We start from the raw sequence: 18973 nt of genomic DNA on the forward strand, positions 1-18973 counted from the left end.
TTCGCAAGTTTCGAAGTAAAAATTAGAATATAAGATGCACCTGTGTATAAGACCATAACCTCCTCTATACGGAGAAAGCCTGGCACATCGACGACGGAGCCATAGGGCATGCGGCCGCAGGAAAAAGAGGAGGAGCGCATGGAGCGGTGACCAATATGGTAGCGCAGAGCAGAAAGGGCAGAGGTAGTGTGCGAGCGATTCGGTCATGACCGGCCGCTCCCCGAACCACGTTTGTTTTCGTGTGTTCATCACCGTCGTTTTCGTACTCCGGGAGCAACGGCTGTGGCGATTCGAAAGGGCAGGGGCAACATTGCACCATGCCGGTGGCGTCGGCGGAGTTGTCGGCGTGCCAGTGGAGTGCGTCGTTGTCAGACCATCGTATTGTGCCGCGGAAGAACCATGCAGTTATGACTAACGAAACCGACGGCCGCGACCGTCGGTTTCGTGTTTAAGGACCGTAGCGGAGGGAACGGGAAAGGGTTGATGTTGAACTTCTCTCCACGATACCGAAAAGAAAAGAGGGAAAAGAAAAAGTGTTTCTGCGTTTGGCCGCTCGCTCTTGTGTGGCGCTAGCAATCAATCTCCCCTTCGCTCCCGATTCCCCCCACCTCCTTTCCCATTTAAGGGGGCAGTCTCTTCTCGCGACGTGCCAGGACTTCCCCGTATAGAAAAGGCTATAAGACGCACCGCCGAAAATATTTGAAAAAAAAAGTGTGTCTGATACATTGGAAAATATGGTACTGAAAACTACTTAATTTTCTTCCGTTTTTTGTAGCTTTTTGCACCACATGATGACAAAACTAGAAGTGTTTTCAAGCGAATGTCTTTGCCATGAGAAAGGGAAGTTGTGCTTCATTCATTCATGAGATTCAACCAATTCATCCGTTGTTGACCAACAGCTGTCCTCAAAATGCAGCTTCCAGAAACAGCTGTCTTGGTTTGAACAGATTTCATATTTGCCACCGGCAGACATTTATGGGCGTGCTTCAGTTAAAATAAAAAAATTCTGCGGCCAATCTATAAGGGCTAGTCCTGAGGTAACAATAGAACATACACGGAAGGCCCTTCAGAATCGAGGCTGCAAAAAATGAAGCATCTTCGTGACCCTGTGGTACAAAGTTGGCTAGAAGTTGCATGTGCTTCAGGATTTGTAGACTACAGCAGAACCTCATAAATAAAAGTTGGAGGCTGCAATAAAAAAACAACATAATCCTTAAAAATGTAAGAGCTAGCAATTTATTACGTATGGACTTCGAATAAATACAGGTAGGCTTATTTTCAGAACTGCCGTTTTAAACTAGGGATCAATCTAAAATTGCAACTAAAGAAAGTGAACCTATACAACAGATCAAAATTTCTGGGCCCACAGGGCTAAGTCTAGCACTTCCCCGCGTTAGCCGCTGTTAGTAGTGCAGGGGGCGAAGAACGGAGAAGAACAATGTGAAACACGGTGAAAAGTGGTGGGGCTCAATGCGCAAGTGGGGCACCATCAAGGTTAGCCCGATCAGAAATTTTGATAAATTGTATACATACATTTTTTGGTCGCGATTATAAATCAATTTCCAAATTAAATGTTGCACTCGATGGCACAGTGCACAAATTCAAACTCTCTACCCCACGTGAAATGAAACCACAGAGAGCACGGCAGAAGTGCCGGTGCAGAAAAAGACTCAAGGATGAACAAGCTGTTGCGAAAGCCACAATCCCTTCCAAGCCTAGTTCAAAGTCACGCGTGTCTGGACAAGAACAGGCAAGAAGTGTAGCGCCGATGCACGAAGGGGTGAGAAAGAGGGGAGCAAAACGAAGAGGCCAGCAGTGGCTGAATGGGTCATGTGGTTCAGTCAGATGGATATGTTTGGGCGTAACAGCCAGGCAGCCAGGAAGGCAAATGCAACAAATAAAAAATTAGCACTCATATTCCTACGGGTGCGCCACAGGACTGGCATTTGAGAACAAAACAGCTGGAAATACATATTTCGAAATTATTTTGCAAGTTCGAGAGATAAAAAAAAAAAAAAAAAACCTTTATAGTGCCAAAAAATATTAAATAGGTAAAAAAAAAAAAAAAAAAGGAAACTTACAGCTTGGAGTGGCACCCTCAAACCGCTTCTGAATTTGGTCGTACGTAAACTTGACAAATGTGTCGTACTGCTCTGTAAGAGAAAAGAAAGAGTGATCTTTAGTAACAATGCTCGTATCAAATGTTGAATATTTAAAGGGGCACTAAAGAGGATTTTGCAATCGTCTGTTCTTGGTCCTAACTGATTCTACACGCCCCAAGCATCCTAAAAGTGAAAAAATTGCTATCACACAACGACGATTTCCTTAATAAGAACATAATGAAAGGTCGAGACACACCCCTTTCTGAGCGGATATTTTCGCTCAGGAAAGACGGGGCATAACTAGGGTTCGGGGTTTTCAGTTTTAACCGAGAAAGGTGAGTATTTGAGTGGTATTGAGCGCCAAGTGGTGTGGTGGCTTCACCGGTTGACAATGTTGAGGGGGAGTTGGGGCATGTCTTGTGGATGAAATTTGGGCTCTCCGGCGCGTCGCATTGAAATACAATTTTGATATCTGTTAATCTAAAGGCCAAATGAACGCAATTCAAGTGTTTTTCCTCAAATGTAGAAGTGTCCCATCTTCCCTTTAAGTAAAATTAAAAAGACAGCAACAGATAAAACAATTATGTGCCTAATGTACTACATTTTGGACAAGCAGGCATAGAAAGAGCACATATTTCGTCAATACATATTCACCGATAAAAAACAGTTAACTTGTATTTGTATACATATTCACCGATAAAAACCAAAAATATCATATCAAAATAACAACCTAAAAAAGTATGCCGAATTTTAGAAAAATAAAAACCGCAAACGCAGATCCCTTGGCATAACCCAGCAGCAATGTCAGTGCGGTGACACCGCTGCTGGGGTATGCCCCGCCTCCCCCAACAGTCGCCGCCATCGCGTATGCACAGAACGCTAACCACATTTTGCACCTTGTGTGCATTATTTTAGAATATGCCATTTTTTGGAACTTTCGAGTGCCTCCGAGGAAGACTGAGAGGTAAGTCATTGTTAAACTCTGAATCGTATTACCTGTCTCTTTTGGTCTCGCCGATGAAGATCGCCTAGTACGATCATGAGACGAGACAAACACGGAACTATATTACCGGCACGAAGGACTTTGACACGTCTTTTCGCGAGTATTTGATCATAGAAACTGACCTCGCTCACTCTTAGCTCGATTGCATTGAGTCTGCCGAGTTGAGAACGATGCGTGAGATACTAGGGTGCCACTAAAATAAAGAGGGTTGTAGTGTTACCATGAGCATATTGCATCAGTGGAAGGAGAGTCACCAACGATCGAGCACCTCGCGATTGTGTTTGTACAACATATTTCCGCGGTCGGTGCTTTACAAATGGCAACTAAAAATATGCGATGCTGCATTTATTTTTCAGGATCACTTCACGAATGATAAGTTTGTGCCAGTGATCTTGGCAAAGACTGGCCTCAAGAAACTCAAGCCATATGCAGATTCTTCCATTTTTTCACACCGACCTCTTCCGAATGTGCGATATTTTGCCTTGTAGCAATATTTTCTAGTCTTCATCTTTGTATGTGATTTGTCTTTTGCGATTAATAATACACCAATTATTGACAATAAAAAAAATTGCTCTTGTATTTAGAAGGCTTTGCTGAAGGATCTCTCTGCCCTCATTTTGTAACTCACGCAGTAAGGTACGCCCCCGAGTGTGCGGCAAATCTTATACGCTTTGAGAGTGAACTCAAGGGTGTACCTTGCGCGTGAGAACCTCAAAACACTAATATATGTGATAAATGAGAAACGTGCTGGCAAAGCAACCGAGCACGCGCTATTTTTCATTTACGGAGGGGGATACAAGTGAGTGTATTTGATTATTTGACGGGAAGTTTTATGCACGAGGCACGTAAACAGCAGACGTCGCATATTCCTCCGCGCGTTGTTCACAGTTCCAGGTAGTATTCGACGCTTATAAAATGTGTATGAAGTAAACCAATCTGCTGGATTGACAAAACGATCGGTGATGCTCAAAATTACCGAAAAGTCCTCTTCTACACGCTTAGTGGTGTCATTTATTTGCCTAAAGGCCCGTTCACACTCTTGCGACCGAGTACGACTGAGAGAGACGAGATCTCTTACAACTTCTTAAATGTGTCTAGAATGAGGGAACACACTGACATTGTGGCGCCATCTATGCGGTGACCCTAGAACTGCATTTCACAAAAGCGAAGGTTTTGCGGGATTTCCGAGGTCAAATGTGCGTAATACCCATAGAAAGGCTCGTTTATAGCATTGACAAAAGTTTTTCGAGCCAAAAAAGAAAGGATATTGCGCGAGAAATAAAAAAAAAAATATGCCGGACCGCCGAGTTTACACTGCTTCCCAATAGATGGCGCCAGTGTGTTCTCTGGTTTAAGAAGTTTTAAGGAACCCAGGTTTAAGAGGTCGCAAGCAGTCGCAAGAGTGTGAACGGGCCTTTACTCGAGCGATGCCGATTCTCCAAATTCACTTCGTTCAAGAAACTAAAAAGTTGTAGAAGAGCGTGCGCTAAGGATTGCGAGCCTTGCGGGCGCGTGCCCAATTCATGCTCAAAGCGACGGCACGAGCTTCCGCTAGCAACGCAGTCCTTGCCCACGAAACTCTATTTACACGCAGGGAGAGGTGCATTCTATTGTGTGCCTGCTCTCAGCTTTTGCTGCAATAAACGGGTAAACGAAATATATTTTTGCAGTGCATGCCAATGTCCCAAAATACTCGACTACATTTTTAAAATTCTTTTTAATCGTTTGTGTTTAGCGGAATTGTCGAAAGCTTGTCTTCACGCCCGAGCGATTCTAACTCTGCTTGCGCTATTATATTTGTCAATAGAGACGTCTTCCTGTGCTTTATAACTCCAATAAAGGTGCATGAACGCGAGATTCTTCGGGTTAAAAAACAACACTGTCTTCATATCCGGAAAAAAAACAACAAAGAGATCTAGTCTGCTCTATGCAATTACATGTACGGCCCGGCACCTGGTTATGCCCGGCACACAAGCGCGCGCCTTGTGGGCTCTGGTCAGACATGGCGGCGGGGGGCGTGGTGCGGACAGAGGGTGAAGAGGATTGCCATCGATGGAAAGGAGGAAAACGCAGGGAGAGGAGGAATTGCGCTACCTTTCCGTATACAGGGGCCTTAGTCGTGAGCACAAAGTCGGCGGCATCCTCGTGAGAATTTTCAATACACAGTGGTGGTCCAGCCAGCTTTGAGTTTGGAGCAATTTTCGGAGCAGAAAAAAATCTCGTTATGAAGCAGCTTTGGAGCGGCACATACGCAAGTTTGGAGCAGTTCGGTGCAGTTCCCTATTAGTGATACCGGCATGCATTCATGCGATCAGTTACATGATGCCCATTAAAAACCCAAATTTAGCGGTTATGCCGTACTATAGTTGGTGAAAGGTTAAGAATAAAGTGGAAGCTCCTCCCTCCTCTTTCCACTTTTGCAGAGCGAACGCTGGAGAGGGCCTCCTCTCCTGCGGTCTTTCCAGTGATGCCCGGCCGGGAGCTGGGCATCACTGGAAAGACCGCGGCCATCTGCGGGTCGAACAGAGCACGTCCGCGGGCCAGGGTTTCGAGACCTCTGCTCTAGAAAGAGAGGTAAATTAGAACTATACAAAGTCTTATCACGTGAAACAAGCAAATAATCAATAAATACATTCTGGGTTTTCCCTAATGTATAGACATTTTAACGAATTGTACCATCAAGGATTCAGATCATTTGACATGAAAGACAACAATTCGTAACCAAGCAGTCCCGACTGAGCATGCTAACGAAATGGGAACCATGTGCGACCACATTAGTATAAAACAGTGTCACGCTTCTGAACATGAGCATGCGGAAAAAAAAAAGAAAAAAGAATTACTTGTGCTTGCTAATCTTCAGTAGTGCGCTTCGAAATGCAACTAAAACTGTTGAAACTGCGGTGCGTTAGGAATATCGGTAAAATTGGTGTGAACCCTGTGAAACAATGCCGTGGAGCCGGAAACCTGGATTGGATTGTGATGCCCAAACCCCAGTGGATTCCCGCAGTTGCAAGGCGAAAACAAAAACTTTTCTAAAAATCAATTTGTTTGCAGATTTGTTTGCCTTGGCGCAGTTTGGCGTAATTATTCCCTTTGGGCACAGCAATGCGCAGGCAAGCGGGAATTTATCAAAATGGCACAACTGGACCACCCCTGAATACAGGACGACATTGCACTCATATGGGAGGTGCACAGCAAAAATGGTTTGGAAGACCCAGCAAAGTGGGAGATGATCGCCAGCAACTTGCTTGAGACATGCGGAAATTTCAAAATCTGCATTAAAATAAGACAAAACATTTCCTCGACTTCCAGGAGTGATATCTCGCTCTAAATCAGGACTTCTGATCTGAGAACCACTGACGTGCAGACACCGAAGTTGATTGAATGCTAGCAGGATTCGCACAGTTTTCGTCACTCCTGTCACTGTCCATCAAAGTATCATCTTATTCTGAAAAAATAGGAAAGGCTGAGGGATTCCTCGTCTCATGTGCTTGAGCATTAATGACGTTCAAAAATAAGGTTTTGTGTCTCCTCCTCGGCTAAAGCGGAACTGCGCGCCAAAGCCATGTCGTTTTAGCAAGAACGCTTACAAGTGATTGAACTTTTTTCCTTGGTTAAGTGGAGCGTTCACTTACTCTCAAACAGCAGAACGAACGAGCAAACAACACAAGGTAAATGAAGAAACAGGGGTCGTTTCTCCATCTGCAACAGAGAGCGTTAAAAAAGTGCCAAAACCGAAACACAAGTGACACTCCTGGCCGGTCTCCGCTCCATAAGAGGCGGCACGAGTGGCGCTCATTATTGGTAGGCATGGGGTTAATGTTGACGTCATGCTTTGCCGGGGGGCTAAACACCGGACAGATCGCCCTTGGCAGAAGTGCCATCTTCACCCAGTACAATGACAACGGGCTGGATGGGGGCACTTGAGGCACTGCCTTGTTTGAACTTCCCTTCCATGTACACAATATGCCTCGCAGCAGTGCTCCAGTTTTCGGCAGTGACCTTGCCAGCTTCTTTGTAAAGACTCCACACTGGCGATCTTGAAAGTTGCGTTTCTGGCTGCAAAACTGTTCTTAATCTGCGCCTAAAAGAGTTTAGTAGGATTAAAGTCAGTGGTAGGGTGGAAGCCGGAACACGGTGCAGCCGGTACTTCACAAATTGTGGCTTGATTGGTGCCACACTGTTGAAGAGTTGCCCGTTTCTTGGTCATCTTGATGTCCCATAGAATTCCTTTAGTCATCAGCCGCTGCTGGATGGCTTCCCTGTGGAAACCTGTCCTTGGCACTGCTTCTTGCCACTCGGGACGGTAAGGAGTATCGTGCACAATGACAACACTCCCAGTCAGTAGTTTCTCCAGAACTTGATTGAACCAGTTCTCGGAGCGGGTGCCGCCCATTTTCCCGTGCTGATCGCCTCTCTTCAACCCCAAAAAAACATCCCGGCAGCCACCGAACAAGCTGTCCTCACTGCCGACGTGCGTAATGATTGGGCGTTGGCGCCTGCCGCGAGACCACGTTTGAAGACTCGATGGGATGAGGCCAAGGCCGTGTCAACTCTCACCGTTGAGACAGTGTGCCCTGCCCCTACCCACGTCTCGCCCATGTAGAAAGTCTGCTGTCCATCTTGCCCGTGACGTGTGACGTTGCGCAGGTACCTCCGCTGCCATGCGACGTCATCGGGTCACTCGATTGTCGGCGTGTCTTGTCCACTCGTGGGCAGTATTGAAGATACACGCATCTTTGATACTATCTTTCGATAAATTTTGTGTATCGGTATTAGGCATTGCCTGCCAGAAATGAAAGTATCGGTCTATCGATATTGAATATACACTTTTAGTGCATCGTGCATTTTCACAATACTCAATACTAAAAACAAAAACAAAAGGATTGTGTTGCAAGTTTAGAGACGTTGCGAGTGAGACATTGGGCCAGCAGTGCTCGCTCATGCGGTAGCACACTGAAAAAAAAAGGGCCTGTTGATCCCTTTTTTTATTCGTTACCCGTTGATAAAAAGCTGCTTTCATCAAACACATCACGGCAACATGTGTGTCTGCTCCTGTAGAGGCTTTTTTTCATTTGCTTCCCTTATACAGGGCCGCATTGCATGGCTCTTCCTGACCGGCGGTTTGAGTAAATGCTAAAGGGGGACATGGCATGGGAGGGTCAACTTTTGAACCGTTCCGTCAAATTTATTCAAACTTTCGGGAAGAACTGAACCCCATTAGGATTGACATCTGAAGTTTCTGTCTTGTAGGTTAATCCTACAACATACTATGCTTAACAAGACACCCAAACATGTTTCTTTTTCTGCACATTGACCCGACCCATATCCTCATGTCACCGGAACAGCTGGCTGTTGTCATCAGACAGGAGAATGGAACAAATGACACCAAGGTGCCACAGCCTGGCAAGTTATTACTAGGCTTCCGTGTTTTTGGAAAATACAGATACACCCAGATAAATAACCCCCAAAGTGGTTTTCTCGTAATCGGAGGAAAACCGAAAAACCCATAATTGGAGCTGCCCTTGAATAGCGAAATTTCCGGATTTGGGAAAAGAAATCTGCAGCATTGTTTTTCTGACCCTAAACACAACCTGTACTATCTGTCCTTGATGTTGCCTTTTCTTTGGGAATGTCTGTTGCCCCAGGCCCCCACCTCCTCCTGTTGTTGGTACCAGGATAGCAGTTTCCAAATATTTGGGTCACGGGTGTAAGTTCCGTGGCCCCTGGAAGGGGTTGCTAATTTATAGATATGCAATCATTTTAATACATTAGCCCCAATAAACTCAGATTTCTTGCCCGACACTTGCCGAAAAAAACACACCAATTATAAAAACAGATAAACCCCCAAAACAGGGAGCCCTAAGTATTACTAAAAAAATTCAAAAACTTCACTGAATTACTTAGAGCATAACCCTGTGGCAAAAACAACAAGATTATGCTAGCTAACACACATTTGCCTAAACTGGTTTACCATTTTAGCTAACAGCACCATTACCCAGACATCAGTCATGAGAGAATTGGCTATGACCTAGAGAGTTGCCCGTATCAATGCTCTGTTTTCTTTTGCATCTATCTCCAATCTTTAATGCTGTTTGTAACCCTTGAGCAACCTAAGATGTTGCAGGTTTTATGCAGAATGCTTAACAAGTTATTTTTGGCTAAACGCTATGATTCCGGGAATATCTCCAAGGCGGAGTAGATCTCTGACACAACCAATCTCGCAGCAATTTGCGTCTTCAAAGCCACAAACTTTCTCTTCTCCAAACCTTTTATCTGAAGCATGCCAAAGACACGCAAGCAGTATCAAGATGCTCGGAGCCCAAAAAGTAAGCCTGGGCTCACCAATAAGTCCCCACACGCTTCATTCACCGTTTTCAGAAATCACTGGTTCAAGGGTTTCAATATGAGGTGTGCCCGAGCGCGGCACCAACAATCCACTCGAAGGAATGACCCCATTGAATGAAAGCTTGTGCAATGGAAGCACCTACCCCACCAACAGCTTGCATACTGATTTGTTTGTACACAAGAGCCACTAAATGAGCTACACTTTAGAGCAGAGGTCTCCAAACTTTCTGGCTAAGGAGCCAAATTAGGGATCTATCACAGGCTTGAGGGCAAGGAAAAGAAAGACAAATTTTAGAAGAGGAAGAACTAAATAAATAAACCTAGATAAGCATTTAGACGCACAAATGAATGTTAAAGCAAGTATCTAAAAAAATTATTTCAATTTGAAATTTCACATTTAGCTAATTACAACATCACGCAATAATTGCAGCCAAGAAAACGCACCAGGCATGAATCAAAGTGTGTGAGAACTTTGGCACATTTGCGCAATGCAAAAGACTAATGAGAATGATAAACCTAATGCTGACAATATGTAATAGTTGTGACAGAGGATACTAAGCACAATGTATGTGAGAATGCGAAGAAATTTTAATATAGTTGTGAATACACGAAGCCGGGAACTAAGAATGGTGATGATGACAACGTTCAGTCACGGCGAGAAAACCCCGTTACAATGCAGTTTCTCTAGTTTTTTTCTGGTATCTTCTTTAGCGCACTTAGAGTGTGTCATGACCAGGGTGTCGAACAGGAACCGAACCGAACCGAAAACCGGAACAGAACTGCTATTTTTAGCCGAACCGGAACTGAACCGAACCGAAATCTTCGCCGCCATCTTGGAACTGAACCGGAACCGAACCGAAAAAAAATATAACGGTAACCGGTTCAAAACGGTTCAAGGTAATATTTTTTTCTTCTTTGCTAGTATCACAAAATGAACATATGGGAATAAACCATTGGCGGCTGTATTTCTATCTGTTGATCGAATCGTCATATACATAATTGCAACGTATGATAAATTGTGGGTTTTCATGGCACCTTTGTTGGCACTATGATTAACCATGTGTCAAGTTGTCACGTGACGTCATGGTGTCAATACATGTTGTCAAGTAATGTCACGTGGCCTCGTGACATCACGTAACTCACTGCGTTAAATCGGTTTAATTTGAGGAAGTCACTAGGTGTATTAACCTTGTTGAGAGCATGACGTAGTATGACATCACGATTTCGCACCGAGAGTCACGTGACACCGCGACGTAAGCGATTTTCATAACCCCTAGTCGAGTGCTCGGGTTCATGACAATCAGCATGGCCAAACATTCAGGTAACGGCTCATGTCAATTAGATATGATAATCAATAGCCCAACACTAACAATATCTGAAGCTCAGCCCAAGCTTTTGCTTTGCAAACCCTTGCAGCCTAGGGCATGACTGTGATGAACACTGGCGGTATATAATTAGGGTCAGATCACGTGGCCGCTTGTTCAAATTGCGAGTTGAGGAGATATCGACTGCTGTCCCTGTCCTTTATTTTTTCTGCATCTGTTATATTAGGGGAAAACTAATGGATGTTTCCGCAACCTGTCGACGTCACGGGTTATTTCTTAACACTATTTATTGAAAGTACAAAAAAAAATGTTGCAAGACCAATTTTACATTATTGAGGCATTGAAAAATTTTTTCGTTGTTGCTGAGATATATCCGAAAGATGTCCCTGAGAATAGAAGTTTTGAAATGACTATAAATGCGACCTATTAATATGACGTTACATAGAACTACACGTGTGTACGGAAGGAATACCTAAAAAAAGAAGATATTTTAGTGACGTGAGAGGAACAGCCGAACGTTGGCAGTCGCTGTAAGTCTCACACGAGCGTCGTTCTCAAGTTATTGCCCAAGTTTCGACCCCTCTGTATTTTGTTTAAATGAGCTATAACATATTTCTATACATTACTAAATACTACTCAGGATCAGTCCCTAACGTTACTAACTGATTGAACTTGGCTTCGCTCTTTTTTCTAGGCAATGGTAGTCGCCGAAAAAATTAGAGAAATATGAGCATCGTTCATCCCCTCAACTCGGAGCCAGAAGCGGCCACGTGGTTTGGTGCCTATCTTATGCCGCCAACGTTAATCATACCCCCGCGCTGGAGATTTAAAGGAGGAAAACGCGTGCTGGAGCTCCAGGTATTGTTAGAGTTCGACTATTCTCATCGCCACAGAGGTTGGACACGAGCCACTACCCAAGTGTCCGCCGAGGCATTGATTGTTACGAGCCGATGCATACGGTGCTCACACAGTTCTCCTGCCCAATCCATGAGTCGCGCTCGACTGTCGACAGGCGGGTGGTTTTGATCCCACAATTACAACATAAATCTTTGAGAAGGCAAGACTAAAAGAAATAGTCTCGTTCAATCCTCGCAATTTCACCGCGACAAAGAAGCTTCTGAATCAGTGGCGCCCTGTTGGAGTACACTTGGACCAAGGGACCCCCCCAGTACGCCTCGGAAAAGTCTTGCACATTCCAACCCGATATCGTTTCATGACCCCTTTAAACTTCACGGGGTGCAAAATAAAAGCAGCAATGAAAGGTTGCGGTTAACAAGTGTCAAATAAAATTGTCGAATTAACAGACACAAACGAAGGAGGCAATTCCTCAGGAATACTTTCAGCCTTTCCACTCTGGTGAAGAAGGAAGGCCAGAAATGCTGTACTATGGTGGGAATGAAGTAATGGCCGGCCGCAAGTCGGCAAGCCAGACTGGAAAGGCTGGAGGGGTTGCCGCCATTTATGAGCGACGGTGGCAACCAAACAACTGGCAAGCCGGCTGTCTGGTTGCCGTCGCCATTTATAGATGGCGGTAACGCATGACTAGCCCTTAACAGCACCGCTGTATAAAGAAGTGCGTCTGCGTGTGGGGCCGGGGGGGGGGGGGGGGGGGGGGGTTTAGAAACATACCTACTGTGTTGTAAAGGTTCCTCTTTCCTGCATCTTTGGCGCAGACCAAAAAGTGTGACCCCGGAAACTACTTTGATTGGAAAAGCGCTCTTGCCAAAAAGCATGTTTTTTTCGTGCCAGACGCTGGCGCCGTTCCTCACGACGATGCACTAAGAATAATAATACTAGCCTTTCAAATACTTTGCTTTCACTGAGCTTGCACCTCCCGCAGCGTGCCTTTTGCACCGTCGAATTCAACTTTCTCAGCAAGAAGGAATCAGAATGACCACCAGCCTATAGCGTGATAACGTCACGGGCATACCATGCTAAATAGTTCAGCTTTCTGGTGAAATATGATAATAATAATAATCATAATAATAATAATAATAATAATAATAATAATTTTTTATTCAACATTGCAAATATAACCACTTGAGTCTCGGGTCTGGTCAAAGCAGCAGAGGCTTGTGGGACCAGATCCAGCATTTGGTGTGGCAGACTGGATATTCGCACGGACTCACATTGCCATGAACATAGGGGAAAACACACACACACACACACACACACACACACACACACACACACACACACGCACGCACACACACACACACACACACACACACACACACACACACACACACACACACACACACACACACACACACACACACACACACACACACACACACACACACACACACACACACACACACACACACACACACACACACACACACATTCAATGTACAGGCGAGAAGTCAGAGTCGGTGTTTTAGTCGTGTTTGTATGTAGCATAAAGATGAGTCATAAAAAAAAAGCACTGGATGGCACACACTTTCGCGCACGAAATTACGCAAAAATGCAACAATAAATATCGAAGTGGAGACACGAATGTATCTTGCCGAGTCAGGCAAATTCACTCAGGGTGTGTTCACACAAAAAACAAAATGCATAGGAACAAATAGCAAATTTCACACAATACATCCACTAGTCACGTTGTGTGTCCAAAAAAAAAAATAAAAAAAATAATAAGTGCTTTAGTAAAAAAGAAAAGAAAAAAGAATGACACAAGGGAATATGCAATATGTAAGGACAAAGAAACAAGAGTTAAAAGCAGTAAAGTTCACTGTCTATACACGTCGGAGATCGAGCTCCTCAGAAATTTCTTTAATGTCTTGTTTGAAGTAAGGAGAAGCAAAGAATCAGGGTCTTCATTAAATATTTTTGGGACATAGAATGAGCGAATACTTTCACCATAATGAGTCCTTATCCGTGGAATTCGAAAACGCGGAGCAGATCTCATATCACGAAGTGGACTTGACGACACTTTGAACTCACTTCCCCAGAAGTGTCGCCAGATAACAGTTTGGAGAAATAGTGAGTGGAAACAAGGTAACTCGAGAGTGGCAAACAAGTTGTCACAGGATAGAAAGTCTTTGCTATATGCGACACTTTTCAATATTCCTTTTAGAATACGATCAACTCTCAGATGCCAGAACTGAGGACAGTTAAAAAAAACAGTGATGCCGTATCTGAGTATGCTGTAGGCTAACGCGTGCGTAATGCTTTTTTTAAGTGACAATGGTAGAAATCCTTTTATATGGTAAAGCAAGCAAGAAACAGTTCTCAATCGTTGGCATATATAAGACGTGTGTGTTCCACGAAAGATCACAGTCAAAGTTAAGGCCTAGGTATTTCACTGAGCCCACATACTCAACAGGTTTACAATTATCACATGAGCAGCTGGAGTCGTGTAGAAACAGTGGAGAAGTCAAACTGACATTTTTTAATGGATTGTGAAAGCATATCAGCTTGGTTTTGGAAGCATTTACACGAAGCTTATTTGCTAAGAACCAGTCCATTATTTTAGTTACATCGGCTTGGAGCATTTCTATTGCACGCTGGTATATAAGATGCTGTGAGAATATGAGAGTATCATCCGCGTATTGAAATAAATTGGAAGTGGTCATTACTGTTGAAATATCGTTTACAAAAATGTTAAATAATAGTGGAGACAAAATGGAGCCCTGTGGAACACCAGAGGTTAAGGAAGCATGAGAACTGCGGACGTTATCTATCGATACAACTTGGGAACGATTCGTGAGAAAACTTTTTAGTAAATCATGGAACGGACCGCGAAAGCCCACCCTATGAAGCTTGTCTAAAAGGATGGTGTGGTTAACGGTATCGAATGCCTTGGCGACATCAATGAAGATGGCGCACGTATACATGTTGTTTTCAAAGGACGAGTGTATCATGTCAGAAAAAGTCTCAAGAAGATGAGTGGTACCGCGACCAGCTACGAACCCGTATTCATGCGGCGAGATTATGTTGTACTTCTCAATAAACCCGGACATAACGACAAAAACATATTTCTCTAATATCTGGGATATGCAAGACAATATTGAAATAGGCCTGTATGAAGAAACACTAGCCATAGATGTCCTAATTGTAAATTTGTGAAGTATTTATAGCAGTCTCGCGATGAGATATGGCAGCCTAGAGAAATGTTAGAACGCATGACTATTCTCGTATAGTGCTGTAAAGTGAGGGCCCAAAACAAGTGCACGTAAAACCGAATATAACATTTGCCTCCCGAGGCAGTATTTCGGAAGTTTCGAGCTCATGCAAGCTAATGAAATGTAATATACTAAGATTTCAAAAATCTTTGTCTGTCCTTCGCGCTATTTATGTAAAATCATGAATATCATTGCGTGCATCTTTACGCATCTCTTTTTCCAGTAAGGCGTTCTGGAGGGGATTATTTGGAAAACATAACATTAATTATCTCTCTCTTTTTGAACATTTCGTGTATTTGACTTCCAATTCATCATGCGAGCATAGAGTCCTTTTTAGCGTACCCTGCAACCCGATGTTTCACACTGCCAATCAGCAAACTGAAAAAAAAAACACTTTTACGTAGACTCCACAGCTTGCGTAGTTTCGAGTATCGTCCTTCCGCGTCGGTCTCAAGCGGTTATGTGAACTTTATAAAGTAAAATTTTTTTTATCAATATAAAATATATTTAATTACTAATTGAATATTTGACAACATAGATAGAGGGCCGACCACTCTAAAGCAATGCCCCCCAAATTATTTGAAAGCGGTTCTGCCAATCTTTTCCGGCGTTTTTATCCTCGACAGGCACGTTGTAAGTGATATGGGACGGCCTTACATACATTTCTGATCTTGAAGCTAATTTAAATAATTATGTGTTCCTCGCACATATAACTTCTCAAACATATAAAAGTCTGTTATTGCCTTTTTTATCTGGTGAACATTAGTTTTATGTGTCTGTGGGCTGGACGAAAAGAAAGTAAACAGGGGCGCGCGGTGGAACTATGATGATACGCACGCAAACCGTCAGAAAGTGTCCAATTAAGTAGCTGCCTTGTCGAGTAGAACGTGAAATACTACTTCGTTTTACTAAACAAAAAAGAATTTTGAAGGACGCTTAAACTTCGCCTTTAAAAGTGGAACGCGATCGCGTCAACGGGCCTCGTTTGTATCGCATTCTCATTTGCCGCGCAAGCGTGCCTCGCGTGGCCTAGTGAAAAGCGTCTGACTCGCAACTAAAGGGTTGTGGGTTCGAATCCTGCCTAAACTTTTTAATTTTTTCTTTAAGACAAAGGAATTACTTTCAAAAGTGAAATCATTTGAAACATACGGTGACCTTTATTTCGCATTACATATCATGTTTTGATCACCCTCATTCCACGCGTGATGTCACGTTTCACGTAAGCATTGTGGGTTGTTTAAAATTCTTGCGCTAGGGTATGTAGCTCTGACGTCATGAACCTATCGACCCATCAGGATTTTCCAGTCACGCCACCGACATCGGTTTTTCTGCGACATGAGCTCGTTAACGCTATCGTGTTAAAATCATCAATTAGCAAGGGTGATGCTCATTTGCAAATTAAATTGTCCGGCATCTTGTCCACAACAAACCTCAACAGCTAGGCTATGCCAGCTTATTCTGTATAAGAAAATGTTCACTTGGGCAAGCGCTATTTTGGGCCAGATTCGACCTGAGTGCGAAGGTGCGTATATATTAGAGTGAACAATTGCAATTACTCTTTGCTCCATGATTAGTCGCATGCGTGCGGTGCTGAGAGTAAACAATGTTTGGTTAGAACAACAGGCATTCGGATTTCCGCTCGGTGTTTCTATATATATATATATATATATATATATATATAAATATTGTGAAGTGTATTTCGTAAACCTTATTTCATGATATATGGCTACGAGGTGCATGCTCATTTCATATTTTTATGTGATGTAATTAATTCCTTAGTTCAATGACACGATTTCACTTTTAATACTGACAAACAAAGTTGTACCAAACACGGGTATTTTAGACGACCTACCACACTTCGCGACAACATTTTATACCGTGTAAATAGATCAGCTTGAACTTTAGAATTGTACTTTAACACGAATAAAGGACAAGAAAATACAGTATAGTTCTAAATTAGAAGCTGATCTATTTACAGGTACGTACCAACAAGCTCAACTCTTTACTCTTGTACTTAAACATTTTGATTCAGGCAAAATATATTTTATTCGTAAACAAATAAATATTGAGTCGTATGAACACGACGTTATGTATGTTAATGTAGATTTTCTTCTACTCTTGCGTCAAAATTAAACTGAATTTAATATTTTTGGTACCTAAGAACAAAAGTAAATTGCACGGACGATCGAAGAAACTATATAGTTAATCGTTTCACAACGGAAATAGTGTATATTGCCAAAAGAACGCGGAAAATATATTCTCAATTTAGCGGTTCAAACCGGTTTGAACCGGTTTGAACCGCTATTTTTGGCTCCCCGGAACTGAACCGGAACCGAACCGAAAGCCGTGAACCCGAACCGGAACCGAACCGATAAAAATTTCGGTTCGACACCCTGGTCATGACGCTGCTGTTTATTTAGGAGCACATTTTTTTGTGCCGTAGCGGTGGGTCTGCTGGAAACGAGCCGCGTGCAAATCGGAAGACTTCCGCGGGCTGGGGACCCCTGCTCTAGAGCAACGACATTTCCGTCCCTTCCGTGCACAGAATCAGATGCTGCCAGTTATCAAACTTTACCAATGTGCTCAACGAAAACAGAATTAGTGCTTTCCATCCTACCTTTTAAAACAATCCAAAACAGTGCAAACGATATTACAATAATGATAACCAAAATAAAAAAAAGGTGCATCTCATGATTACAATTGTTGCCGCCCGTGCAGCTCCGACGAGTTGCAAGACGCGAATGGACGTACTAAAGTTGCGGCAAACGGGGGGGGGGGGGGGGAATTAGCGAAGCTTCCTGGTGGGTTCACTCACCTGCCAGCTTGGCAGACAGAACGTGGTCGTACTCGTCGCGTATCTGGCTCTCGCGCTCCTTCATCATGCGCTCGCAGATGAGCCCCACCTGGCGGAAGGTGAAGAGGGGCTGGTCCCTGCGCACGGGCGACAGCAGGCCCCCGGGGGACAGGCCCGTGGGGGAGGCTGGCCCGCAATCGGCCGCAGGGGGAGTCGCCGACGGGGAGCCCGACTCCAGGGGAGACGAGAAGCAGAGCTGCTTGCGCCGCTGCAGACGTCGCATTTCCTCCCGAATGTTGGCCGCTATCTCCTCTGTCAGGGGGAGACGGGAAACAAAACGGTGAGCCCAGACGCTTTCGACATGCTCCAAGAGTTGCAGAATGGAATTATCTGACCGCGTTTCAAACTTCAACCCCCCTTATTTTCGGAACCAAGGAATGAGACGTCGCATTTCCTCCCGAATGTTGGCCGCTATCTCCTCTGTCAGGGGGAGACGGGAAACAAAACGGTGAGCCCAGACGCTTTCGACACGCTCCAACAGTTGCAGAATGGAATTATTTGACCGCGTTTCAAACTTCAACCCCCCTTATTTTCTGAACCAAGGAATGACCCACTTTCTGCAGCTCAAAATACCGTAGGATTAGGCTTGTAGCATACACCGATAATTAATCGGCAGTTCCATCAAAAAGAGGGAGGCCTGCCGGTCATTCTGCATTGTGCAGGGTTCCTACTTTCTAATGTTGTATGAACCTCAAGCATGTAGGGAAAAGAATGAAACTACAAATGGTGACAGGCTCATGCTGGAGGCATGAAACAATCGAATGACCTAAGTCTCCTTAGTCTACCGATGACCAGTCATTGTCAGTGCTATAAAATACCTAGGTATTACTAACTACAAATCGGTTATACCTAGGTATTTTAATTGCCTTTATTTCTAGGTAACTGCAACTGAATCTTAGGTACAATTTCTAGTAAGTTGCAGGTATTTTTTTAGTATTGAAAATGGCTTGTGTCTATGCAGCAAAGAGTAAACTCATACAAGTCTGTGCAGCTCAGAAATTTCCGAACATAAATGTTGCATCTGAAACAAGACGGAGAGACACAATAGAATGCTGATCAGATGAAATATTTGGGATAAGTTGTCCTCGAGTAAAACTATGCACGAGATGATAACCTAATGGAAGCAATAAATTTCTTGCCCAATTACCCGAGCACTAAGGAGAATGCTGCTTAGGCAGACACACTGCATCTGCTTGTAATATCAACCTAAAAGA

The 18973-nt window shown here is 43.8% G+C and overlaps 1 protein-coding gene across 1 annotated transcript in view; it reads right to left on the reverse strand.

Moving 5' to 3' along the window:
* The window catches only part of LOC8041162 (akirin-2), a 29272-nt gene that overhangs the window by 2391 nt on the left and 7908 nt on the right, over positions 1-18973 (reverse strand). Inside the window, exons 3-4 of the mRNA XM_002414448.5 lie at positions 17721-18011; positions 2082-2153 (exon numbers count right to left, since the gene is read on the reverse strand). Of these exons, the coding sequence (XP_002414493.1) occupies positions 2082-2153; positions 17721-18011 (363 nt within the window). The remainder of the gene's footprint in view (positions 1-2081; positions 2154-17720; positions 18012-18973) is intronic.

This window comes from Ixodes scapularis, unplaced genomic scaffold (genome assembly GCF_016920785.2).
Source record: "Ixodes scapularis isolate PalLabHiFi unplaced genomic scaffold, ASM1692078v2 PGA_scaffold2__306_contigs__length_199485367, whole genome shotgun sequence".
NCBI classification, from domain to species: Eukaryota; Metazoa; Arthropoda; class Arachnida; order Ixodida; family Ixodidae; genus Ixodes; species Ixodes scapularis.